The sequence below is a fragment of the Passer montanus genome, unplaced genomic scaffold, assembly GCF_014805655.1.
Source record: "Passer montanus isolate IOZ18808 unplaced genomic scaffold, ASM1480565v1 scaffold19, whole genome shotgun sequence".
Lineage (NCBI taxonomy): Eukaryota > Metazoa > Chordata > Aves > Passeriformes > Passeridae > Passer > Passer montanus.
In genome coordinates this window covers 5,051,426-5,079,352 of record NW_024366480.1, presented here as the reverse complement: position 1 = coordinate 5,079,352, position 27,927 = coordinate 5,051,426, and the positions used below count along the sequence as shown (strand labels likewise).

Sequence of the window (27,927 nt, the reverse complement as noted above, 5' to 3'; positions counted from 1 at the left end):
ATTGTTCTGTCTCAGCTTCTCACACAGGAGAAATAAAAACATTGCAATATTTTACTAACTCACAGAGCCCTACTAAAAAATACTTGTGTTTTAGGTGCAAAAATACTACAGTAGTGAGTAGAGCAACAAAATGCCACATCTAGTTACTGAGAAATATCCACTCAGAAGCTCTTACTATACAACAGCATATTTTATTACTAACAAATACAGTAATAACAAAACTACTGAACATGTGTATAAAGTTACCTGGTTACAAACAGAAGTAGAAAAATGAAGGGTATTTAGTGCACCTTTTCATATCTTTCTTACTGTCCACTCAGTAGCAAGAATTCTGTGTACTTTTAATGGGAAAATTCTAAAAGAAAGAGCATATCCCATTGAAGGCAATAAATTACAAATGCTAAAATGCAGACACTGTAATATAAAGAAATTTCATTTTTAATGCATGATGGATAAAACAAATAACTTTGGTTTATCAGAACCATAGTTCCTGTTGTTCCAGCATTTACATGTCCTTTGTACCATGCAATTTTCATTGTTCAATGTATCACCATGAATGTTGCCCCAACTCACAGTACATTCTTTGCATAATACCATAACATTGAAACATATTCTTATTAGTGGTCAAATGCAAGATACTGGACAGTTTTACAAAATGCACTGACATTCAGGTTTAGAAAACAGGAAAATCTGTCTCCAAATTATCTCAAGTAATAACTCCAATTGGCTCTTAAAAAATTTGTGACTCAAATGAAGTCAGACAATGAAATTGTTATCCACATCAGCAGTACTTGCTCCTGAGAACCACCTAGCATAAGAAAGGCTATATGTATTAAGGCCTTTTTGATTTAAAGAAAATATATTCCTGTAGCATAATAGAAAAGTAGGCTTTGTAGAAAATGAGGCTTTGGAGGAAAAGTACTAAGGCTGTCTTCTCAGTAAATAGATTGTTAAAGAAGCCTGCATATTAATAACTCACCAGTTATTTGCAGCAGTTATCTGCAAGGTATTTCTCTATAACATTTTTTAAAAAATGAAGCTACTCACATAGAAACAGCATGAGACGCAGCTCAGGACAAAAGCCCCAAGCCTGCACGTCAGGCTGTGCCCATGGAGCCCAGGAGCCTCAGGTGTTCCCTCTGGCACCATGCCCTGGAACACCAGGCCAGGAGAGGCTCCAAGAGGCTTTTGCTGCACCTTCTGCAGCATCTCTGCAGCAGGACCCATCTCACCCCAAATATCAGTGCATGCTGTGGATAAAGGTCCAACCTGCTTTTCTCAGAACTGTGTCATGTTGGCTGATCACCAGGGGACTGCTGGCTTCAGCAACACCCCAACGGAAGCACAGGAACTTTCCCAAGTTTGTACAATACAAACAGAACAGTAGTTCTGAAGATTGACCTTATGCAGTCACTTATTTACAAAATTCATTCCTATGTACAAAATAAACTGCTGTAATTTCAGATTCCCTTTCAAATTCAGTGTACCAGCTACCATAAAACCAGTGCTATAATTGATACAGCATGATGCATAATTTAGAGTATTTAGAAATTTGTGCATCACTTAAGTGATACTGTTGTTTAAGAGACAGTAAAAAAGAGAAAAAAATTAACAAGTTTTGAAAAATATTGAAGAGGCAGATGGAATTTTATACCTTGAGAAGTAACAGTGCTTTTGAAGCATTATTTTAATACAATTCATTACAAAGTGTTCTTTATATAAGGAATAGTATTTGTCTCTCACCTTTTTCTTACATTATTGCCATGTCCTACAGAACTTCAATTTCCATTAGTCCTGAACAGGATTAAATACAGTACATTATTGCTAGCTGTCCCCACAACAAAACATACATTTTTTAAGTGCAAAGCAGGATATATGTGTTTTTTAATAAGGCACAGAATATCCATTATTTCCAGTGTAACAAAGAACTCATGTCAGTTTTATACAATGCAAATGTTCACAGAAATGTCCAATCTTTCAGTTTTATGCAATACAAATGTTCATGCACATTTTCAATCTTTCAAGGGTTAGAACTGTTTCCTGAATCCAACTCTCTTCTGGCGTCTGAAGCTGAGTAGACGAGTAGTGATACAGAAGGTGACTGGGGGACATCAGGTATTTGGGAACAGCTTCTTTGCAGTGAAGGAGACTCACTAAAATCATTTTTAGGAGTTATTCTGTAAGTAATGAAAAATAAAACACAGTAAATTTTAAGCATGGTTTAATTTCCCTTACAATGGAAAAAAATTGAGTAGTGAAGTCATAAAATATATTCAGCTGTATTCTTTTCAAAAGAATGTAGTACAGTTCCGTACACTTTTTCAAGTCTACAGTCACCATTGTTCTTTTTCAGACCCATCACCTCTTAATGTGATTGCAGTGCAGACACAGGTTTCTTGAGGGCCACTGTTCAGCAAGGCAAGAATATCCTACAAGCTATAGCTCAAGCACACAATGCTTAAAAGAAAAAGAAGAATCCTACAAAAATACAAAACATCCCAGAAACTAAACATATATGGTCACAGTCTGCAAGTTCTCTTGACAGCTACTGAAGGTCAAGTGCATCGTGAGAGTACCCTGATTCTTCAGAGAGAAGAAACAGAACACTTACAAAACCAGTGGTATTATGAAGAAACAAAGGAAATACTGAGTTCAGGAGCCTTACCTTCCTTCACCTACTCTCTTAATACTCTCAGCCAAAGCACTCATATGGCAGGTGCTGTCTGCTTTGTTCCTCCTCTCCACCTGATCCACGGTCAGTTTAGCACTGGGCAGCATCTGATCTCCGCTGTTCTCACCTTCCTCCACTCTTCGGGCGGATGCTCTGTCTGCCTCCATCTCCTTCTCAGATGTCTCTGGAGAGCTTTTAATTTCTGCCACAGTTTCTTGGCTCAAGTAATCATGATTCGTGATTGCTACTGCAGAAGTTCCATGATTTGTTGTGCCACCTGTACTGGTCCCCATTGACTTTGAAATGACTTTCAGTCTGTGCGAAGTTGACTTGTAGTGCTTCTTCTTATGTTTAACTTTGGAGTTGTGCCTCAAGAAAAATTCACATGATTCTTGCAGCACTCTTCGACTCTCACTGATTGGACTGGAAGAGAGTACAAGCACATCACTGAGCAAAGAGCATAAGTTTAGCCATAATATAATGAGTAACACACAAAACCTTGAAAGAACAGCAACCAGTGATGCAATCTTAGCCGCGTGTTAGTGAACACAGGGAAAAAATGTTATGTGAAAAGAGGAGGAAAAATCATAATGGCTCCGAAGTAACTGTCTGTGGAACAAATAAATAAAGCAGATTTCTACATTTCTTACTTCTGCAAATAGGTCCAATGACTACAGTGAATTAATGATCTACTAGAGAGAAAACAAGTAGCTCATAAACAACTGCATTAACTATATAGAGTCAACCTTCTCCAAATGAAAAAAATATAAGCACTGTAAATATGACTTCATTATTTTTAAATCCTTGTAGCTAAAAGCAATTAACATCTGAAACACAAGCAAAAATATACAGGAAATGGAAAAAGAAGGGAGAGGGAAAGGAAGCTATAAATTCACCATTGAGGAATGGAGATGTAAAATAAAAAGAGCTTAGAGACTATTGCCTTGGGAAATCCAAAGAAACAAAATTATCTAAAACCAGAGTATCATTTATAAGTAACAATCTGAAAAGAAATAATCAAGACATAAAAAAGAATTGAGAAAAATGACAACTACAAGAAATGGAGACAAAATTTATAAGCTATTTAAATCCATAGATAATAAATTTGCTTAAATTAGGTAATAAAACTGAATTATTCTGTTTAATTTAAAAAAAGGAACACTAGATTAATGCAATAAAAGTGACAGGAGGGTTCAATGAAAATTAATTTTAAAAGAAGACAAGCCTGGCAGAGGAGAAAAGAGGATATTATTATTGCATGCCAGTAAACGTAGTACTAAGTACTGTGTCAAATGAAGTGTTCACAACATGTGAAAAGAACTAAACTGATGGCTGAGATTATCTTTCCTCCTTTGACTGTGAACCAGAGATGTATTAGCCAATGCTAAACACAGCAACACACCTTCTGCTCTACAAAAGAGAAATCAGCAGAGAAAAATATGTTCTGTCCTCTTGAGACTGGTGTTAAAACATCACTGCATATTTAAAACATCCCCAGATTCCAGTGGAATTCTGCCGATGCCCAAAGCAGCATTTATAGTCTGAGGACAACATTTTGATTACCTGAGCTATATTTAAAAAAACATGTGTAAAAGCCAAATTTAAGCATACACTTTAAAAAACAGAGAAAAAAAATGTCTTACTCTCTTTTGCGGTTTCTGTTGAAGAAATTGGCCCATTCGGAGCAGGTCTTTTTACTTCCCACCCAGAACACGGGAGAAATGCCAACAATTAATGTCAGCAAATATTTCATCAGAAACAAAAATATTTCTGGTCTTGCTAGTGCTTTTGCCTAGAAGATAACAAAATTTAATAAATGCAAAGAAGAAAATATACTCATTGATTTATTTTTTTAAATGAAGAAAATAAATACATTTCTTAAATGAGAGACTTTCTCCTTATGACTGCTGCTCTTTGTTGAGGCTTGTACTGTGGACAAACATCAGACATGTTAAGACAAGTCAGATGTGGTTCAGCTGAATATACACACAGAAGAGATCTGTCAGAAGGAATTGTTTTTCTTTTAAATTGAATGGAAAGGTAACTTTGGGAGTAATAGTATTAGTAAAAATGTTCTCCAGAGGCAAGTGTGAAAGATTTATCCCTTCAACTTAAAAGGAACAGCAAGTGGATCACGGAATCACAGAATGGTTTGAGTTGGAAGGGACCTTAAAGATCATCAACTTGCACCCCAGCTGCCACAGGCAAGGACACCTCCCACTAGACCAGGCTGATCAAAGCTCCATCCAGCCTGGTCTTGAACACTTCGGGGATGAGGCATCCAAAACTTCTCTGGCAAACCCATTTCAGTGCCTCTCCACCTTCAAAGTAAAGGATTTCTTCCTAATATCTTCCTAATTTAAACTTACTCTCTTTTCAGTTCAAAGCTATTCCCCCTTGTCCTGTCACTACATGCCCTTGTAAAAAGTCTCTCTTCCTCTTTCTTGTAGGCTCCCTTCAGGTACTGGAAGGATTAGTTGGGAGTTAATCTGATTAGAGAGCATCTTCAAGGAGCTGCAGGGAACTACACAGTAGCTTTCTGTTTATTGCAAAATTAATCCACCTTTCTGCAGAGCTGTATCATAGGAGCTGAGACATTAAACTCAGTGAGAGATCATTATCTTCAGTTCTCATGCTGCAAATTTAATTTATGCCATTTGTCTTATCTGCAACACCCATCTATCAAAGTCGCTATTTTTGTTAGCCAGGTAACATTAGCTGCTTCAGTTTGTTTTTATTTGGTTTTCATCTGGCAAATGCAACAGAAGTCTACCAGCCAGCTCAGGTAAGCCAAGGCCAAGCATACCACTTTGAGCTATCCACAATTAGCACACACTGTCTATCATAGGGACAGATCCCATAAAGTAGATCTTTGTGTAATATTTAATGTTGATATTTCTTCCAACAATGGCTTAAAGGCTAAAAATACATGCTCTGTGTTATTATGCCAAGCTGTTATATTTAAGCACTACAAAACAAATTTATTATTTTTAAAGCATAAAAGTCTTGTTTTCAAACTTGTATATTCTGAAGCATTTAGATTTATACAGAACTCAGAATAAAACCACTGAAGTCAAAATACACTTCTTAAGAAACAGTATTGGAAGCCAAAATAAACAAGTTGTCTGTGAGCTGTGCTACTCTCAGCCTACACTGACTTCAATCCAGAGGATAATAAACGATGTTTAAAAATGTAAAAAGATCAATCCTGATCATTCCATAATGCCTGTGTTTATATTCCTCATTTTTAATAATCGTTTATTGCAGCAAAAACACAGATTTGAAGTGTAATGCAATGAAAGATGACACAAAACACTTGCATTTCTTAGTGATGTTGTCTTCTTTTATATTTGTTCTTAAATGGAAAGAAACAATACTTGTCAGTATATAAAACTCCTTGCAACTGCAGCAGATTTAATCTGCTGAACATAGGCAGATTTAATTTAAAAGTATTTCCAAGGAAGTTGGATCTTAAGAGGCAAATGTTAAACACAACCACCTCCACAATTTTAAGTTGAGGTTTTTTCTTTTATTTGATTTTTTGGTTGCAAAGAATCCTTTGCATTTTGCAGTCCTGAAAATCAGCCTGCAAATGACAACTATTGTGGAAAAAAATATATGGGAAATTCGTTCTGAAGTTTCACATGGTTTACACTTCTACACTTGTTTATAAAAAAAGAAAAAAGTGATTCTAAATCTGTGGTTATAAGCAGCACTTAAAATCCAATTTAGTCTAAATTTTTAAGAATTATTATTTCAGCTTCAACTGAAATTGATGAAAATTCAACTTATGTACTTTGATACTGAGCTTGGCACCAAAGTACTAAGAAAATACTTTTAGAAACAAATATCATAAAGAATAACCTTCCTCCCTCACAATTTGCAACATGAAGTTCAAAGTTCATAAAAATGCCATATATTCTGTTAGAGCTGCAAGTTGGAATTTAATTGCTGAATGCTACCAATTAGATTAAAATTTTCAAAGCAAAAGTAATATTCCACTGTCTTTGACTTAAAGAGGAACTAATCACTCCATGTTTTTGAACTGATTACTTAACATGAAAATAATTCACTCATTTCATGGCAGATATGCATAAGGGGTTTTGCTAATTAACTTTACAGTATTATTTATAAAGGAAAACATTACTTGCCTGATAAGGGCAAGGAATATGGTACTGGTCACAGTGGTCAAACACCCAAGTAGTTTCCCAGATTTTCCGGTTCACCAGTTCATAAACGTAACATCCAAGCAGTGCTACGAGAGGCACCAAGTACAAACCACTGAAAACTCCAATCCGGATCATGAACTTCTTGAGCTTCTCCTGGTTCCTGCCGTCGTGCTGGATCACCTGGCGCACGTGGTTCAGAGAAATGATGCCGGCTAAAAGGAGAGAGAGACCGAAAAACACACAGAGGCACAGCGGCAAAAGCACGAAGTACAGGGAGGCGTCCAGGTCGTAGAGACCCACAAAACAAACTCCACTGATATTGTCCCCTTCGACTTTGTTCATGGCAAGGAGCATAATGGTCAGAAAACCAGGTATTCCCCAGGCAACTGCGTGGAACCACATGGCCTTTTGTGCAATAGCTTCACAGCTCCATTTCCTTCCCGCTGCAAGGAACCAAGTGATGGTCAGAATCACCCACCATATAGTTCCTGCCATAGTGAAAAAGTACAAAACCATGAAAAGGACAGTACAGGCTTTGTTTTGGGAGCCAAGAACAACCGTTTCACCAATTTCTAACTTCTCGTCTGCCTCATTACAGGCAGTTCTGTTCCCTAGTAAAAATCCAATGAAGTACATTAGAGAGACTATGCTGTAACAGACAGAATAATAGATGATTGGTCTCTCTGGGTATCTAAACCTTTTAACATCAATCAGAAAAGTTAGGAACGTGAAAAGCGTAGCACAAAGACAAAAGATTGAAACTATTCCAATAAAACTTTTTGCCACATCCAATTCATAATTCTTGAAGTACATATTGGGACATGGGGGTGCACACTGATCAATTCCTAGAAACTTGTAGCCTTGTCCATTGGTGGTGTGTAGGTGTCGGGGACACCAGAATCCATAATCCCTTCGGATCTGGCTTGGGGTCTTCTGAGTTCCATGTATGTTTGTGGTTACAGCAGCAGTGGCAGGAGCAGCCTCATCACAATTGATTAACCTGAGTAAGTAAAGAGAAGAGGAAATATCTCAGTAGCCTTCATTCTCAACTCAAATTGATGCCTTAGGTTTTAGCTTTTATATTTTTCAGACTCTGTACTGCTTTAGTGTGTAGTTCTGAGCTTCATATTAAGGGATGGTAAGCTCTCTTCACAGAGCAGCTAGACAAAAACAATTCCTTTCCTAGCTTGGAACCAAGGACAACTACCCAAATTTCAGGCCCAAGAGCAAAAACAATGTAGACTGAAGAGAGAAAAATGACCTAGGCAGAAAATGCAAGCACTGTTAAAATTATTAGTATTTTAGAAATTTCCTAGCTCTGTGATGTTAACTTAAAAACTGCTCAAGACTCAACTGCTCCAGGGTTTAAGTGAACACAGGATGTGATCTTTTTATATGGATAATACCCTGTTAGCAGTGCTGGATTTATCTTCAAAGGAGATCATATAATTCAAGCAGGTAAGCATTTACTCAAAATGGGATTTACGGTCACGTGCATTCCAAGTTTAAGTGTACATTAAAAGGAACAAGTTTCGCATTCTAGCTTTTAAAGTAAAATTCTGTTACCTCAACATTCTTTGTCAAACACTATTACAAGAGCCTCTCAATTCAGTACCCAAGCTCAGCTCCAGATAAAAACTCCTTCAGTTCTTTGTTTTACTGCACTACCATGCTGTCCAACTAAATCCAGACTAACTGTTAAGAAAACTGATTCTATGGCAGATTCTTTCATTAACCACAGGCTGGAGCAGTACATGTGGAAACAGAGTGAACTCCATTCACTCATTGTCTTAATCAGCTTCATGTTCATCTGTAAGAATACAGAAGTGTGAACCTCAGTATTCCAGTTACTGCTCACACCAGTTCCTCTTCCACGGGCTGCAGCAGCAGGATCTCTGCTGCTCTAAGAACATCCTGGACTTCTCAGAACATGGACTTTTCAGTACTGGCTACCAGGGAGGTATCACTTCACATATGAACAGGAAAGGTTCATTTTCAGTAAATGCTAACAGTATTAAAATAACTTAAAGCTGAATTAAATCCTGCAAAAAACATAATTTGATTTAAAAAGTCATTTTCAAGATATACTGAATAATTGGATTGACTTGTAATAGTCCTACATTTTCAAAATAATTCTTGAAGATACCTGCTAGCTGAGGGGCGCTGTTGTTGTATAGAACCCCACAAAAGATGGGAGAAGTTAATGTCTTCTTATCTTAAAACTCCACAACTTCTATTTTTCTGCAGAACTATGGGAAATGGCATTAATGTCACTTGTCATATTGACTCCAGTACTCATTTCTACCAGAAGTCATCCACAGGACAACTGTCCCAGCTCTCCCTCAGCCCCATCACAGATTAGCAACTGCACGTGGGGTAGAAAAATTGAGTTTCCAGTCTCTGCTCCTTTCCTGTACCTCTTGACCTGATGTGTGTTAACAAAAAAAAAAAAAAAAAATCTGGCCTTAATAATTTATAAATATCCACAGATGGAGGTCATAATCTCAAAAAGACTGCACTGGAGTGCTCCCAGTGGTTTCCATTTAAAATATATAGACATCTTTTCCCCAAATGAAGTATTAATTGTCCTCTATCTGAAACAGACATGTGAACACCTCTGAGGAAAAGGTGACACTTCAAAAAAAGGAGTTTTGGCAGGCAGTACAGGAAAAGCAACACAAGACTAGGTTGCCACATTTAAACAGTTAGGACCAACGTAAGGTTTCTACTATGCCATGTTCTGGGTCTGCTGAAATACAGAATATTCTATATTTAATTATCTTAGGAGCAGTTACTTCTAAAACCCCTAATAAAGTAAACATGATCATCCCTAGTTTAGACATCAGAAACCAAAGCAAAATCTATGCTGTAACATATAGTATTTTAAACTTTTAGAAATGTACAGTGAAAAGGCTACCTCTTGTAAGGATCTGATTATTGAAAAGAACTGCTGCAGAGCTTTGTTGCAAAAACTGTCACAGGCAGAAAATGTAGGTGATAATTCAAATAACAAGAAGTTTCAATAAAGAAATGGTCCTGTGCATAAGCACTGCAGGGTGAGCATACTAAGGAAGTTACTGCAAGGTGACATTAAACATTCTGCCTCAGATTTTCACCTCAGTCTGTGTCAAACATGAAAATACCACTCCCACCACCTGTCAGAATGAAAAATACCTGGTACATTCCAGCTCTTCAGGCCATGCAATTCCAAAAGTGTCCATCAGCTGCTTACAGTCAGAATACACTTTCTCACAGAGGCTTCGGCAGGGGTGAATCACGTGAATCTGATCGAGGCAGGCTGGGACAAAGGCTCTGCACAGAAATGTGTGGACGTCTGGCGAACAGTGAAGATTCATAAGAATAAGGAAAGGCTACGGGGAAGAAGAAGGCTTTGGTTATTTAAAAGATAATTCAAAGCATCAAAACTAACTTTCATCACTAGGGCTTACATTTAATCCTGTGTAGGTTGAAAAGATACTAGAAAATAGTGTTTGTTCAGCAGTTCTGAAAAAGCAAAACCCACTGGCCTGAGTGGCAAGAGGCTCCGTTGGCACTTCCAGCCCAGCCCTTGTCCCAGGATTTTGGACAACCTTTGGCTATCCAAACCTCATTTTTCCTATCTGACAATGTTAGAAATCTGAAAGATATTATGAATGCCCAAGATATTTAAAAATAAAGTAAAACATTGAGTTTCTCTGTACACTAATCAGCTTCTAAACAAATGCCCTGAGGTTTTCCAAGGTGTGTCTGTTCCTGTAGTTCCTGTTAGATTACATTTTCAGTCCTAAGTGGTGTGATGTAGTCATCTCTCACACTAAAGAAATTTAGGGCTTTTTTTGTTGTTGTTAATGAAGTCTAAACATTATTTCTCATTTTAAACATCTCATTTAAAATTTCTGTCAACATGATTGAGAGTTTATTTGCCTGAATTACCAAGTACCAAGCAGCGAGTAACTGATGACTCTTCTTACTAGAGAATTCACAGAATGAAGTTTAACTTTTTCTGCTCAATGCATTCAATTGCTTATTCACAGTCAGACAGACTTTTAAGTAAAAAAAAAAAAAAGAACCAAACCAGCCTTTCTGTTCTACATTTTCTCAGCTTTATGGTTAAGGTAAATTATTTTGCCCAAAATAATGTGTGCAAATGTTATGTCTGATGTTAAACAGGGAGAATGCATGCAATTTTCAAAATAGGCCAAGATTTTAGTAAGATTTTTATTTAGTAAGAATTTTATTTCATTATTTACCATCAATATTTATGTCTCAAACATTCAACCAATGGCTGTAAAAGGAAAGATTAGATTCTGAGTCCAGAACAGCATCCTTACTTTTTTCAGCTTTCAAGTACCCCATATCTATCTATCTATCTGTCTATCTATCTATCTATCTCTCCTTACCCAAGAAACAAGTCTTACTACTGAACATGCAGTTTAAAAGAAAAGACATTGCTAAATAAATTTCCCTTAAAAATGGAATGTCTACAAGTCCTTAAAGAACCTTGGTAATAAAATACAGGAATGTGTGGGGAGGAAGGAAGAAGATAAGGCAGAGAAGAATAACATACAAGTGCTTTATGATAAACCAAAAAAATGCTGGCAGTACTCTTCAGAGCACTCCAGCTGTGGGCTGCATCTGCACATTACAACAGGCACACTTTAGTTTGATCCCCTCTCTGAATGTCTCCTCTTGAGCTGCCCTGGTTGGAACCCAAGATTTGAGTATTTTGTGACAAGGACAGAAAGGCAGTTCTGGTATACTGTGTTCCAGTTCCATAAGTTGAATTATTTCCTAAAGGCTGCACAGCTTCAGATGAAAAAAAGCAGTCAGGAGTTTACCTTAAATGAATTAAATTCCTTTTGCATAATTATGACGCTTCTTTTCTTCTCAGTTGTAAATTCATATTTTCTCTGTTTTTACCAGAACTTAGCATAAACAAAATAGCCTGGGTAGTCATATTCAATTGTTACAGAAATTGAGTTTATTTTTGACACTGTCTTGTAGAATTTGTCTTGATTGTTCTGAATTCTTCCTTAGTGTCACCTACAGTTCTTCTCATTCAATAAAAAGTAAAATTAATTTTCTAGAGCAAGTTTTGGACTACCAGCCAAAAACTTTTTTATCTATCTTATCTAGGAAAGTAAAGATTTTTTAAAATCTCAGTATTTATATCAATGAAACTCAGTTTACCTACAGAGACATTTTACCAACTATTTTTATAAGCAACTTGACAGTTTTTAAATAGCATTTTCCAATACAGATAATAATCTTGCATATTTTAAGCCTGCTCCTTTGATACAGAAAATAAGCATAAAGAAAATGTCTGGAGAAGAAAGTGAGGACATAAAAAACCAACCCCTACCACTCTAACAGAGTTTCTGTCATCTGAAGCTACCTAAAAGCTAAAATAGCACAAAAATCACAATATGTATAATGACATTGTATATTAGAGGCAGATAACGAATGACAAGCAAAAATAAAATGTTTGCATGAGTTTTACTAAAGCATCTTGTCATTGTCTAAACACTCGTTTAAAGAGCATATTTTATTTAAATGCAAAACCAACCTAACAGATATATTTAATTTTTTTTAGGAAGAATGCTATGTTCAGCCTATAATGTAATCAGAGTAGGATTCCAAGGACTTGGCTGCCAAGAGTAACTGTCCTTACAACATTTCTTTTATTTCTTTCAGCTTGCTAAAAAAATTTACCTTCTGACACCTGAAAGTATGAGCAAAAGAGAAAGAAGTTTGATGCTCTGAAAACACAAGCTGACCTCCTGAGTCAGACCATTCAGCTGGACACCTCATTCCACCCTGGCTGGCAGCAAGGGGGCTGTAATAAGACAAGCTGACATCTCTTCCAGTTTCCTGCTATCAAGGATTTAGGAAACAAGCTGCACATTGTAACACAACCACCGTGTTGAGAAGACAGTGAAAAACCTTTCTTCTTAGAAAGCACCTTACCCCTTTTTCAATCATTTAAGTTTGAACCCTTTGTAAAATACTACAGCAGTAAGTTGTCCTGCATAATTTAAGCAGTCATTGGTGAGAAAATACTGCATTTTACCTGTTTATTGTAACTCCTTATTTTGCAGCCCAGTATGTGTTTTGACAAACAACTAACAGACTGAACTATGCTTTTTCCACGTAATTTTGTCTTTTTATAATTTTTACATTATATTTATATATTAGCATAGTAATGCTTTATATTTTGATTTCTGCTCCCTTCATAATATACTTTGTCTTCTATTTGCCGTGACTAAATTTTAAGACTGACATCACATTTCCAGTGACAACAAAAACTTTCTGAGCGACAGTAACTGATAAAAATACTGTGCCCACCCACTGGTACAGATAGTGGGAGTTACACTTCCCCCACATTTATTACTCTGGCGTTGTTTTCCCCCAAACTTATTACTCTGCATTTCCCTACCCTAAATCACACCTATCATTTTGTTGTCCAGTTGTTTCTAGCACATGATCTCTCTACAATTCTTTCATCCCATTTGTTTTCTCAGCAAATTTAGTACCCATCCCTCTTCTTGATCCATTTATGAATTAATTTGTTATCAATCAGAGGTTTCAGTACAAGTAACTAAGGGGAACCACTCCAGTGATTTATTTGGTATAGTATGAAACTATCAGCTCAGGGTTTAATAACTCTTACTGGGAAAAAAACATTTATCTATTTATTTATACCTACTTTTCTTCTTGTTCTTTAGGCAGGCATCGGAAAACAAAGTCTACAATGGGTTACCAGCACAGTTTATTAACAAAAATATAGGCTGACCATGTTTTTGGAAACTGAAAGTATATATAATCTGAATTTTCCCTTTCAACAGAAGTATGGAGTCCCTCAAAAAACTAATAGATTTTACAGACAATGAGTTTTCTCAACAAAAAAAACCCAAAACTAGAAAATGTAAAACTGTGCCTCAAGTACACACAAATGGGATTTGTAAAACACTGATTTATTTTCAGCAACTGCCTACTTTTACCATTTAAGAACATCTGAAGTGCCTGGAACTCTGCTAAAATGAGGTATCTTTAAATGTGGGCTTCACTTCCAGCTAGCCAAAATGGAAAAGTCTGCTCATGGAAAATAGTATGTCTGCATTTCCTGATGGACCATAAAAGCAAAATCTTACCAAAACCAAAGTATTTGCTCCTCCAGCTTCATAGTCTGGAAGCACAAAGTAAAGCCAAGATCTCAAGCTCAGTGACAGTAAAATTCAGTTCCTTCAAGGGCACTTGATCTGAACTGTGGATGTCCCAACCACAAACCACATTTTACCCACGTGGGCAGCTGGGTACATTGCATGCATGCATATGATGGTGTGCTAAGCATGCAAGCCTGGGATTAAACTCACAAACTTATACCATAATCCTCCTCTCCTCAGGAAGTTCAACGTCTGCACGTGGCACAAACAAATAAAATTTGTTCTTCCAGGAATCTAAGGCACTTGGCATTTCAAACATTAGCAACCACTGCCCTGTCATATGAAGAAGAGATGAAAATCTGCATACTGGGTGATGAGAACATTAAAAATAGAGTGAAACCACACACTTGAAAAAACGGAAAAGGAGCCTCACACAGCCAAAATAAGTTCTAAAATCTAAATTCTCATATTCTTGACAATGGGAAGCAAAAGTCAGTAAACATAAGGCAAGCTAGAATACAGTAACAATCTTTAAAAAAAAACAACAACACAAAAAACCCAAACCAACAAACCAATAGCAGCTGTAAAGTGAAAGATGATGTAGCCTTTAACAGCAAGAGAGACACTGCCTCAAGCACTGTCAGTGAAGAACCAAGGATTGTGGGATGCAAACTTTGCACTAACAAACATGAACATGTTATTAAGTCCTAGATTCCTTACAAGGTGTGTCTATGTTATATTTTCTCCAACGGCAAAGATAAGCTACCTCAGAAATCCAGTTATGGTGTGGTTCTACAAACAGTAACACAACAGAGACAAGTGAAAACAAACGGTGCAAAACACAGAAAAAATGTCTAAGTGCAAACACGTTCTTAAATGTGTCTTGCCAACAAATAAATTGCAACCTAGAACTATATATGGATCCTGAGCTCGCCATGCTTCTCTGTTTTGTGCTGAGGAAGCTTACAACTCCAAGACACAAGAGAAACAAGTCCATTATTCCATGCAGACATCTCAAATGCTCTGTTGTACCTCACCTCTGTCTGACCCAGAGATGATCAGTCTCTGAGGTTCTGATGTATGATAACTACCAGCGTATAGCAAAACAAGTAAGTGAAAACATTCTCCTGTACTCTGCTGATTAGTGTCACAGAGACACTTTCAAAATAGAAAAAACTGTGGACTGAAATATCACGGTTTTTTGTTATAATCATCTATTCAAACCTTTATTGTAAGAGACAGGAAATACCTTGAATTGCTGAGACACACAGAGGGCTTGAGCCTTTGTTCAGCCGCTGGAGTCAGATACTTGAGACAGTAACAACCTGCTCCCCTAACCACTGGGCTCTACCTACCATGTGAGAGCATTTAGCTCCATTAATCTAATTAACACTGAGATTAACTGAGTTAAACAATGACAAACATTAACTGTTTCAGTGTTAAACCACGTAATCAATTTGATACAGATCTTGTCACTAAAGGAACAACCTTACAACCTTGTTGCTTACAGAACTCTGTATTTCAGTCACTGAAGCAAAGGCAGGCTTAAATTTATTGTTTGTAATTGTACTACAGTGTGTACCTCAGATTGTACCTGTATTAAAGACCTCAGATTGTGTACCTGTATTAAAGATACACATTGCTATTCATGTAACTATGTATCTGCTTTACAGGAAATAACACCTACCTAAATGATGAGTAATTAGAGTCATAGAATACTTCAAATTGGAAAGGACCCAGAAGGATCACCAACTCCCTTGCTTCTAGCAGGGCATCTTAATAATTAATAATTAAAGATTAATTGTTAATAATTTACAATACCATACAAACAAACCTACTATATCCAGTCACTACAGAATTTAAGTACTGCCTCAAACCCTAAACCAAATATATTTATAAACATATAAGTTTTCAGATGTGATAGTCAGGAAATATAGCCACTGTCAATCACAGTGCATATAAATTATCTCAGAAGAGGTGACAGTAATTACTCTTCACACTCACAGAGCTACACTAACAATCTTCACAGAATCTTTAGCCACTTTTACAATGACAATCTGTTTTAATTTAAAACGGTGGAGCAAGTATGGCACGGCTGATTTAATCCTACACTATTGTTACAATTGAGTTATTCTCGACTGGATGCAAACAAGATTAGCATCACACCCAGAGAGATTAATGCTTCATGCAATTCCTAGACAGGCTGGCACAGGTGGCAATTTGCTGATGGCCATAGTGAATCAACTGCCAAGAACCTCCGACTTCTAGTTCATGCACAATTAACTAAGTCATGACAAATAAATGTCCCAACACATGATAAATGAAGGATGAAATTTACAAGTTCAATAGATTCAAAGCAACATCGAGACTAGGTTTTTCCCATTGGAAGTTACATTGATGAATTTAGATCAAAGGCAAGTTAAATACACTTAATTTGGTATGTAAGGATTTTGCAGGAAGCTGCAAAAGTTGTCAGTGTCTTGTTGCTACATGCCTGCTAAAAGCTGCTACTTAACAGAACTGCAAAACAGGAACATGGGAATGCCCAGAAACATTAGGGCAATGCCAACCATCCTTTAAGCCAGCAAGGAACACGGTATGAGCTCATCTGAGAGCCCACATACACCATGTCTCTAACTGAGCTGTGAGTAATGATCAACTACTGCTGCCAGCAGCAAGTATCAGCTGTAATCTGTATTTTCCCAATTCAGTTAAAATTACATGGGTAAACCAACAAAAGTTTTTTAGGACTAAAAGTCACCATTTATATTTTAGGTATAAATGTATGTAAGATATATACTACAGAACGGAATACTTTTAAGTTTAATATGCATTAGTAATGCATCTTGATTTGACAAAAGTAAAAAGAAAACCATCAAACATACATTAACTTGATTTCTATTTTAATAAGCTGCTTTAAAAAAAAATTAGCATTACCTTCTGCAGCTTCCACAATAAACTAAAAGTACATAGTGTTTAATCTAAAAGCTTTTCAAACATTTCTAAAATGTAATCAACTTAACATTTACATAGATAAGTATGAAGTATTTTGTCAGAGTACAAAGTAGGTTGCCCCCGTAGTTTAGAAGACAATAGTTTAAGTTTCCGACTCCAGGAAATCTGAAGTTCAAAGAGCTGGTAGAGGCTAGGGTGGTGCAGAGAAAGAAATGGGTAGTAAACAAGCAGTGGGACAAACGATGCTGTTCTGCAGAAAGATGTTTGCCAAGACTTAAGCTTATTTTTGTCCTTCAGCCGAACAGCAAAGGCACCACATGCACTCAGACGGTCAAAGGGCTGCGAACAAAGCCTGGGGACAGCCCAGCGTGCAGCGCTGATGAGCGGGACCGTGCCCGGCGGCGCTCCTCACACAGCCCGACGGGCCAGGAGCTGCCTGCGCTCCGCGCATGAAGACCCGTGTTTACTCATCTTCAAAGGATGGCAGCTGATCCTAAAAACCCCTGCGCTGTGAAGTGCCCAGGGACGGCCGGCAGGCAGGCAGGTGCCCGGGGGCTCGGCGGGACTGAGCTTCATCACCCGGGCTCGGATGCGGGGCTGCGCTCAGGGAGCCGAATGGCCAGCAGCGAAACGCTCAGAGCATCGGCAGCAAGAACGAGTCTGTCCAAAACTCCTCACCATCACTGCCCCAACACATGCAATACACACACACACACACACACACATCTCTGTGTCTGCACAGATGGTCTGGTCTGAACTTTCATATTAGCTATTCAAAGGTTATGGGAAAATTAATCAAAAATCCTACCAGGGCAAGGTTAAAGCACATGGGGGAATGTTTTCAAAGGTCAATAGGACAGCAAGGCACTCAAGCACTTTCCAAAAAAAGGTAAAACAAACTCCATAAAACTACTCCAATACCACACCTTGGCACTAAGGTTGCCATTGATACTAGAAATGGGCACAGACACAGAAGGATAAAGCAGGCTATTCTGCTTTTTACTTTTATACACTCTGAATGCTTTTGCATTAACTACACAGAGCTGCAAGATATTCTCAGCTGGAAGAAACTCCCTAGGACAAAGTCTAACTCAAGAGAATGGCCCACGCAGGGATCTAGCAACACAATTTCTTTCTGTAGCAAAACAATTTAATTCCATATTTTTCTCTTTAAGTATTTTCACATGCAAAATGAAAATACATATATACCTATTTTTTTAACTATAGCAAAGGTTATAAACAATATAAACAGGAATATTACATCTCACTATCTGAAGCAAACTAAAGTACAAGTATTTCAAATACTTTTCAAAATAGTTTATGACCAAAATCCACTGCATTTTTTTGTTCTAACCTAAATTATAGCTTGACCTAAATTATAGATATTCCAGCCTCTGCAATTTACAGCCCTTAACAAACATGAGAGTTTTTTCCCAAGTGTTACACTACTGAACTATTTTTACAAAGATTTTCAGTTACACATGGTATCTGGCTTAGGTTTTGTGTAAACTAGACAGCATAAAAGACAGACAACTGTAAGTTAACTGAAGGAAGGCATACTGCAGGCCCTCAGACATATGCAGTCTAGACAGAGCTTCATTACATTTGGACTGTGGTAGTATAGGAATCACAAATCTTAAATTCTCCTTGTATTTGCCATGTGTTACAGGAGTACATGGATTTATTGCTAAACTTTCTTGTGCAGCATTCAATGTAAAGGATTACCTGTAATGTTGATAGACAGTCTTATCTTTAAAAAGGGCCCCCATTTCTAAGAAATTCCAGCAGAAGTCATTACTGCTCTGGTTCCAAAAGTCATCCAGATTTATGCTTCCCCCTCTCCCTGTGAGTGTGGAGGCACACTTCAGCATAACAGCACCGCCCAAGTCACCAGAGCAGTAAACCCGCACCTTTCTTTCTTGCCTACTTCATGCATTTTTAAGCAGTCTTAAATGAAATCTTTAGTAGTCTTAAAAAACCAACTTTGTTATGATGCAGGGGATGTCAGTCAGGCATGCACAGGTGATTTGACCAAGCTGAAGCCCATGGAGCTGCAGTCACCTACCTCAGCACCTGCAATCATTACCTCTGTCCTCTGCTTTCACTACTTCCAGTTGGTCATACTTTGAGACACTCCCCAGTTTTGAATGCCTGCACTAGACACTGTTTCCTTACTGTTAGCCCACAGCGCTCATCTTGGTGACATTCCCCTCATTATCCTCCCTATTTCTCCTGTTCTAAAAACTTAAGGCTATCCTTTCTTTCTCCCTGTCACATTATGATTTGTGGGCCACGTTAGCCTTCGACATTTAATGTTCTGTTTGTAGCTCTGTGTATAATTCCCAGTGAGATCCCCCACCCAACTGGATTCTTAGAATGGTGCACCTTGTACCTTCCTTGCAAGAGCATTAGCTCATGTGAAACAGTATGCAGGTGGGACTGGCATCCTAACAAACAGGTATTGCTAGGTCACCATGAGGCTGGATGGGTACAGTCCTCTCCAGAAAAGTAATGCTTTTAATTTTGTATGCAGGACAACTGTGTGGAGAGTTTGGCCACTAAATGTTTTGTGGCAGCAGCTACTGAGTCTAAAGAAATCTGGTTCTGCAGGCCCTCTGGGGAATACAGCATGAGCCAAACTTGGAAGGATGTGGTTATTCTCTGAAATAACTTGATCTACCAGAAGTTTAAGTACAGAAAAGGTGGATTTTTTTCCCCTTCCCAGATAGCTCTTGTCTAGAGGAGAGGTATCTTCAGGTATCCTTACTGTCCTACAAAGACTGATCGTCCAGGCCTCTCTCTCCCCCCATATACAGCAGCTACTTACACAGTTCTTACACACCCCTACACATCTCTCCCAATAGCTAAGCAGAAATCTATCAAGTCTCCACTTGTCTACACTACACAGCTCAGAAGAAGAGGGCAGACATACGCATCTTTTACTCTGGCAGGCAAATTACCAATGTGTTACAGCAATCAGAGACGCACACAAATACACAGAAAAGACCCAAAAAGGCAACCATGTGACAAAGGAACTGTGTCAGCCCCTAAGGGCTGGTGAATCAACAGTCAGCACTGAGAGACAGAAAAAGGCAGCAAATTTTGTGGCACAGCTACTCCCACTCCCTCCTTTGGAATACAGTAAAGAACTAAAGAGATAACACAACAGTAGTTTTACAAACTGTCAGCTTTAATCACTGCGCTGTCAAACTAGAAAAGAAACCATGGACATTTGACACTGCACTGCAAAACTAGAAAAGAAACCATGGACAAACAAATTCCCCATCCAATGTGGTTATTTTCTGGACTGTTTGCTTTTTATAGTCTTTATCAATGACGGCATAGGTAAAATCTTGTAGGCAATTTGTCACCCTGAACATCCATCCTGCAAATGGAAAACTAAGTCTGCATTCCAGCTCCACCAGCACACAACAAGGGCCTGAGCTCCATCCAGCCTCCTGACCCATGCAGCACTGTGGGCAAAGAGCATCTCACAGCCAAACACCACAAAGCTCGCTTCAGAAAGACATCAGGATCCTCTGCCATTCTCAGGCTAGATTTGCAGATGACAAACATCAGGAGCCTTGCAAAGATGTCCCACTGTGCACCTGGGTTCATCAAATCCTTCAAGACAATCCAGTTGCTGTTGCCAGAGCTGCTGTGGGCCAATGCACCGGGTGTGAGCTGTTACCCAGTTGTTGATCCCACAGTTTGACAGCTCATGGACAGCAGAGGGCAAACAGTGTGGACCACCAGCACATAACAATATACAATTTTGTCCTACTTGCCTACTATTCAAAGAAAATATGTGAAGATGACCTTCAAAATCATGGTCACCACATCACCCTCAGCAGACCTATCCTACCTAATCTGATGCTAGGTTTTACTAACGACGGGGTGAAGTTCACAAGGTTCCACTGGGCAGCTGCCACTTCCATAAGAACACTAAGAAAATATGGAAATTGCACCTGTGTCTCAAAGCTTTGTACCCACTGCTGACTCTCCCAACTCTAAGGATGATGTGTGCTCAGCAGACAGTTCAGCTCCCAGTCCCTAACTGCCTCCTATAAGTGAAGGCAAAGTAGTTACAAACTCAGTAGCTCTGTTCCTGTTTTCCTTCTCTATATAAATACTTTTAGGGAAGCTGTTCCATTCATCCACCGGTATCCTCCAGGAGTAGGCTAGAGCCACAGGTCTAAGGCCATCACTGCCTGGATTTAGCCAGTAATTGCAGATTTGAGCGTGGAGAAGAGGGAATTGGAGACAAGGCTGCACAGCAGGACTAAGAAATCACCAACAGCTTGCAGCTACACCTGACACTAACCAGGGCACTGCAGAAGGGACAGACATCTGCAGAAGACAAACAACAAGATACCATGGTATTTATCAGAAGTCTGTTGTTGACAAAGATCTGCAAGACAGCCTTCCATAGGCCAGCTTCAGACCCCATGCACAGTGAGACTGGCCAAAATCTAACCCAGAGTAGAACTCCTCTGTCTCAGGCAGCACACAGGTAAGAAGTGTGCTGACAACTTCACCTAGTGATCCACTCCTGTAACACCAAATTACTTGCTAGAGTAGGCATAACCTCTGAAGATGGAGAAAGAGGAGGCTCTTGGAATCACACTGTCAACACCATCTCCAAGAACCCCAGCCACCATCTCTTTGCCAAGCAAGGAGTGCTTTGGACCCCCGTGCATTCTGAACAGCATCCTTGCAGAGCAAACAGCAAGGCAGTGCTATTCACATTAGCAAGTGGGCAAGTCCTGCTGCTCAGAGAAAGCAGCAGCAGATTTGGCAGATGACTGACATGCTTAGAGCCAGGGTAATGGGATTACACAGATTCGCCTGTCTGCTTTCAGTCAATCTGCACAAGCCAATCACACTTGAACAGCCTCAGTCCTACAGGTAACAAACACTTTTTTAGTGGCTGTAATTTACTGTACCCATAGGAATCAGCAAAAATGGTTTATGAATGTTGCTATAAGCACCACTCTAAGAACTAAACATGATGTATGTTTCTTTGGAATACCTGAGAGCAAGAGAGCACAAAAAATGAACACACATCTCAAATTTTTATGTTATTTTACAAAATTACACAGAAAATTCACGTGTTTTCAAACCCTTAGACACCACTTTTCTGCAACTTCCATGGTGATGCTCAAAAGAATTACTCATGTCCAACTATTCCATATTTCTTGACACATAAACAGCAGAGAAGTCAGTTGTACTGTCTTGTATTTCCTTTGATCCATATGAAGTATGTATAAAAATACTTTGGCAGCTGTCAACTTCCATTTAACAAGCATGAATTTAGCTGTTTCATTACCACAATCTTTCGTGACATCCACTACTTTCTGAGAAACTAGAAAAGTTACCTTAGTTTGTAAACAGTAACACATGGTGTTCTAAATTTACCACTTTTTACAAAAGCCTTCCCTGCCCTTTAGTACCACGGTAAAGAGACAGCAAAAATGTTGTAATCAAAATATGAATTAAACACTCCTTTGTGCTTGTTCCATTGGGTCGATGTCCACACCTCTGCACACATTTCTCCACTTTAGAGTCTGAGGCAGCATCAGGGACAAAACTCCAAGCAGATCAAGAATACTGACTGTTTTCCTAAAAGATGCTGAGATTTAAACTTCAAGTTTTAATTACTAGTGGTTCATGCTCATGTTAGTGAGCACTGCTCATGTTAGTGTACAAGCCAGAAGCAAAGACAGCTCTAGAGATTTGCAGGCTATACCAGTAACAACCTTTTCACAAAACAGCACTTATTTCCCCAAAACTCCCAACCTACAGTGGCAGACAGCTTTTTCCTTCCCATGTGTATACACCCACATACCCATTTAAGCTTGCAGACACTAGGTTTGCAGGTTTCTATAAGTATCATTATATTAAATTAACTGTAAATTTGGGTTTAGTGGAAACAAATGAAGCCATTACATTACAAATTTTAACTCATGCAACTTCAGTATTAAACTTTGGAAGGTACTTTTTAACCACCTCTAAATGGCTTTGTTTAAACTGACCCCAGTTCTCACACAATTCCTGCCACTGCTGCAGCCAGCTGCATTTAACCCTCCACAGACATGCACACACATATTCTGGCACATGGCCATGAACTCAGAAGTGAATGGAAAACTCACTACTGAATCATTTTTTCAGTCTCTCTAAGGTATTTCATTGTTCTCTGTGCAACATTTTCCAGTGTTTTCTATAGTCTGCTCTAAAAGCTCACTGGCAAGCCAGTTCCCTTTGTACTTCTACAGATCTGTGAATCTTGCCCACATCAGGAAGTCTTAAGGGCTTGTCTCCTGTGGACACATTCCAGAACTGCAGCAGAACAGATTAAGAGATATGAATGTAAGTTACAACACAGTAACCCTCTGCCTTGATGGAATAATGCCTTCAGTTGACAACCTATTCCAGGATAATTAAAGTAGGAATTACTTTGGAATTAGAAGTGAGTTGTTTTTGTGGATGACCAGGAGGGGGAGTTACACCTATTTAAGTGCAGCTGTAATGAACCAGATCTCCTGTAATGTTCACTTATTTTCCTCATCAGACAAACCCTAGATCTTCCACCTCCCAATGTGAACTAGTAGTAACAAGAACAGTTACTGATAAACTGCTTTGAGATACAGAGATGGTAGGCATCTGCAAATTCCACAGTACCACAGTCATGCAGCTGTTTAGCAAACATACACAAAACTTCACACCACAAATCCACGTGGTTTCACTTTCCTAAAGCCACCATTTGTTGTGTAAACAAAACGAATTCAAATATAAAGTAAAACTCAAGAAGCCAAAAATCAATCTGTCAAGTTGAAAGCTCAAAATTAAATAAATAAATCAATATGTGAATGGAGGGAACAACTGGAAATTACATTTTTTTTATTGCACAAAACAAGATCCCAGAGGGACTGTCCTCACTAGCCAGAACATCCATAACAGAGGCCCCAGGACTGAGTTAGTCATCTTCCTGCTCTAGTGCTTCAGTGTTCTGGTTTATAGCACATCAGCTGATACATGAAGCAGAATTGTAAAACCATGTATTATCAGCTGCTTTCCTCAAAGACAACCACTACCTGTAACAGTAGCTCCAGATCATTCTCTTCTGGAGGACTACTGTGAAGACACCGTTCACAAATACCAATTTAACACATTCCCAGCACAGCTCTTCTTTTACACAACACTCCCTTGCAGAAGAACACACCTGTAGAGCCTTCAGAGTGGGGTATTGTGAGTTACCACTGTTTTGGAGAGTGAATTTTACCTTGAGGTGAGACTTGCCCCCTTGTCAAATCTTGGTCCTTTTGGGGAGTAAACACTCCCCAAAAATTCTTAGAGGGACTAGAACATAAACCTGGATTAACACTAGGGCTTGCTGCACAAAATATTTTTGACTCTAGAAGTCCCTACCTTGTTCCTTAGGACTGCATGATCCTACTAAAAGTCAGTTATGATACAGGAGCAAATTACTGCAGGCCTCAACCTCAAAACTCTGTGAGATCTTACGTGCAAATATGTAAATCTCATGCCCAGTTTTGAGAACAGGCAGGGGGAAGGGAGGGAGAAGAGCAAGATAGAATTTTAATGGCATGCTTTCACTCTATAGAAGTGCTTTCCTTTGATCCTCAGTAGGAATGCTTAAAGGCTTTCTTTTTTAATACTTTCTTCGGTATTGAATGAAGGTCAGACTGAAAATTACAAAAAAATTTAAGCTCTTAAAACAACCAAAGTCTCCTGCACCTCCTAACCCACTGCCTTGTTATGGCTGCAAACTGAAATTAAATACTATTCCAGAAGTGACTCCTCTTCCCTGCTGCAACACTAAAAAACCCCTGAAAAGCAGAACCCTTAGAAAATCCTGAGAAGGTTCTCTGTTGCAATCAGCTATGGACAAACTGGCACCATTACTGAATGACATGAAGAATGAATGACATCAAAATATGTGACTCTCAGAAAGAAGGCCCAGCAATGAACCACCAAAAGCTTTTACCATATTAATTCCAAATCTAATTGTCAGCAGTGGATTCAACATGAACTTCATACAGAATGGGAGTCAAGATCCTTTCACCTGTAAGCAGCTGTCTTAAAAATTCACTTTGACCAAGTAATCCACCATCACTGCTGGACTACAATAAAGGCAGGCAGACCACCACACAAGAGGCAGTTCAGAAATGTCTGCACAGCACCACAGTAGTTAGGAATACCAAATTAGAGGCCAGGCAGTGGGAGGACAGGAGACCAGGAAGCAAATCAGAGAGTAGGCAAATTAAATTCTAATAGACACCGTGGTTCCCTGCAGCCAGCCAGCCAAGTAGTAATCCAACACTAGTAGCCAGGTTACAAGGGTGACAGGATGGAAAAAAGAGAGAAAACAAGAAAACTTCTCACTACCACACAATTTTTAATGAAATAGCTATTCAAGAGGTAGGTAGAAAACTTCTCACTACCACACAATTTTTAATGAACTAGCTATTCAAGAGGTAGGCTATATGTAAGGCAAGCCATGAATACTTTCCAGGAGGAACTCCCTCCACACAGGCAACAGGCACAAGTTATTGACAGGTGAAAAAAGTCAGTCATAGCAACCTAATAAAAATGGCTCTGTGGTCTCTCTGCCCTAACAGCAGCATGACTGGAAGGCACAAATCATGACAAGTGCTGGCTCAACGGCTGCAGTTAACACACACAGCAAGCAGCAGCAGCGTACCTGAGGAGATAAAGTGGCAGACACTGCAGGAAGCATTCCTGGGAAGTGATGGCTGGAGAAGCACTGCACAGCTCACAGCTGAAGCCTAGCGCCTGCCTTCCAACTAAAAAGCCCTCAATTTGTCAGAGATCTGCAGCCAAACTCAGCTGCTTGCATAAAGATAGCTTAACATGTGATCCCAGAATTTCCCACACATCTACACCGAGCTGACAAAACCAATGTGAGACCAAAGCCTGTGCTATTCCAGGCTGGCAACTGGCAGCCAAACGGAATTCTGATTATCCCAAGCAACACTAAAAACAAGTTTCGGCAACTGAACCAAGCTCCTCCTCCTCCAAGCTCAATAAACAGTATGCAAATAAGATTTTAGTAGCAGTACCTCCAACACCACATATTTTTTCTAAAACAGAAACTTAATATTCACCTCACTTCTGTTGCACTTTGTGCATAGTACAAGACACTGAGCTTTTCAAGACCTGTGTTAAGATTTTCCCCCTCCTCTTACCACTGAAAAGCCATTATTAAAACAGGTTTAAAACTTGTTTTACAAGCCTCTCACCCAGAGAGGCTCTCGCCCTTTACAGGTATTGCTATGGGCAAAGCCTTTCCACAACATGGCATATTCTCAGGAGAGCCACACTTACAGTCAGTTCAGGTAAGAAAAGTTCTTCTTTTCAGTCTCCTTAGTAGATGTAAGATGAGACAGGAGCCAAGAGCATCTTCTAAATATGATTTTTACATTGAGTTCAGGCAGGCCAGGATATCATAAACTAGTTCTCCTGAGAATTTCAACAATTGTTCTGTATAACAGTAAGGTGCCTGAGCTATTCGTGATCAGCTCTGCCAAAATGCTCTGAATAGCCACACTGCTGTGCTACACCCATTCCTCTTCCACTCTAATACAGGATCCAAGGCAGGGTGGAGGGAGGAAGTCGGCAGCTCCTTTATATAGTGCTTATACAACTAAGGAGCTCTAGAACACTCTGTTTTGAAGAAACATCTACTCACTAAACATTATCAGTCTTGTAAATCAGTGCAACAGGTATCCCAAATAATTTCTTAATGACAAATTTGTTACATACAATTTGGGGTGGAGGGAGACAGGGGTGACAAACTTACGTCCATTTTGCGAGCAGCCGTGTCCTGATCATAGTGTCCCATGAGGTTTGGGAAAAAAGTCATATTGTAAGGCATTCCTGAACATCTGGAAATAGTAATTGGCTCACATGTGAATAAACTGTGCCCTTGCACCAGAGCTAGAAGTAAACTGCAGGTCACAGACAACACAAGCGCTCCCATTTTGTCAGGATCTCCAACTTCAGCACATTGCTCTGTTCAGTAGTTAGACAGACCGGCGTTACACATGGATAAAAACACGCATCTTCCTCCGCCAGCTCCAGCGCAAGGCAGTGAGGCACACAATCAGAGTTCTCAGAGCTGCTTTAGCTATTGCCCCATTTTAGCTGAGCTCTTCTTCGAGCCTGTACGTGCAAAGACGGGACAGGGAAGTGAACAGCAGGATCAGCCCGACCGCGACCACCCGTCCGAAGGCCGAGCTCGGCTCCCGGCCGGCCTGCAGGCGAGAGGGCGGCTCGGGCCGGGCCTCCCGACCCCACGCACCCGCCGGGGCCGCGGCTCGGCCAGCCGCGCTCCGGGAGCGTTCCCGCCCCGGCGGGGCTGCGGGCCGGCGGCGGCGGGCGGGGCCCAGCCGGGGCTGCGGGGCTGTGGGGAGCAGTGACCCGGCCGTGCGGGGTGCCCCAGCGCGCCTGGCGTGCCGGGGGAGCCCCGGCTGAGAAGGGCTCCGGGACTGCAGCACAGACATTCGAGAGTCGGGCCATGAACCTGTCCCGCTACTGGAAGCGATCTCGAGGATTGTTTCCAAACGCACCTCGGCCTCTGCCAGGCGGCAGGGCTCCGCGGCACAGGGCGGCCGGCCCCCGCTGCCGCCTTCACTGCCGCCTTCACTGTCACCTTCACTGCCACCTTCACTGCCGCCTTCACTGTCACCTTCTCTGTCACCTTCACTGTCACCTTCACTGCCACCTTCACTGCCACCTTCTCTGTCACCTTCACTGCCACCTTCACTGCCGCCTTCACTGCCACCTTCTCTGACACCTTCACTGCCACCTTCACTGCCACCTTCTCTGACACCTTCACTGCCACCTTCACTGACACTCGTGCTGCGACCTTTACTGTCACTCTCGCTGCCACACATGCTGTGACCTTTACTGCCACCTTGGTTGC

The 27,927-nt window shown here is 39.8% G+C and overlaps 1 protein-coding gene across 2 annotated transcripts; it reads right to left on the bottom strand.

Annotated features, from left to right (window-relative positions):
- Positions 1-171: 171 nt before the first annotated feature.
- Positions 172-27,337, bottom strand: FZD6 (frizzled class receptor 6). Of its 2 annotated transcripts, none has more exons than XM_039706220.1 (6): positions 26,803-27,337; positions 10,015-10,211; positions 6,823-7,840; positions 4,315-4,463; positions 2,666-3,094; positions 172-2,177 (listed from the first exon to the last, which is right to left on the bottom strand). In XM_039706220.1, the coding sequence occupies exons 1-6, from the start codon at positions 26,980-26,982 to the stop codon at positions 2,021-2,023; spliced, it is 2,130 nt and encodes a 709-aa protein (XP_039562154.1). In that variant the 5' UTR covers positions 26,983-27,337; the 3' UTR covers positions 172-2,020. The 2 variants fall into 2 exon arrangements, with proteins under 2 accessions (XP_039562154.1, XP_039562155.1); XM_039706221.1 differs by lacking the exon at positions 26,803-27,337 and adding an exon at positions 26,328-26,480.
- Positions 27,338-27,927: the final 590 nt, after the last annotated feature.

What these genes read in the sequence shown, in the direction of transcription:
- FZD6 (XM_039706220.1), bottom strand. Translation starts at nt 26,982, where the DNA reads ATGGGAGCGCTTGTGTTGTCTGTGACCTGCAGTTTACTTCTAGCTCTG. An exon ending in ATATTCCTTGCCCTTATCAG is followed by an intron (nt 4,464 to 6,822) that starts GCAAGTAATGTT and finishes GTTATCTTCTAG; the next exon opens with GCAAAAGCACTAGCAAGACC. An exon ending in AACAGAAACCGCAAAAGAGA is followed by an intron (nt 3,095 to 4,314) that starts GTAAGACATTTT and finishes ACTCTCTTCCAG; the next exon opens with TCCAATCAGTGAGAGTCGAA.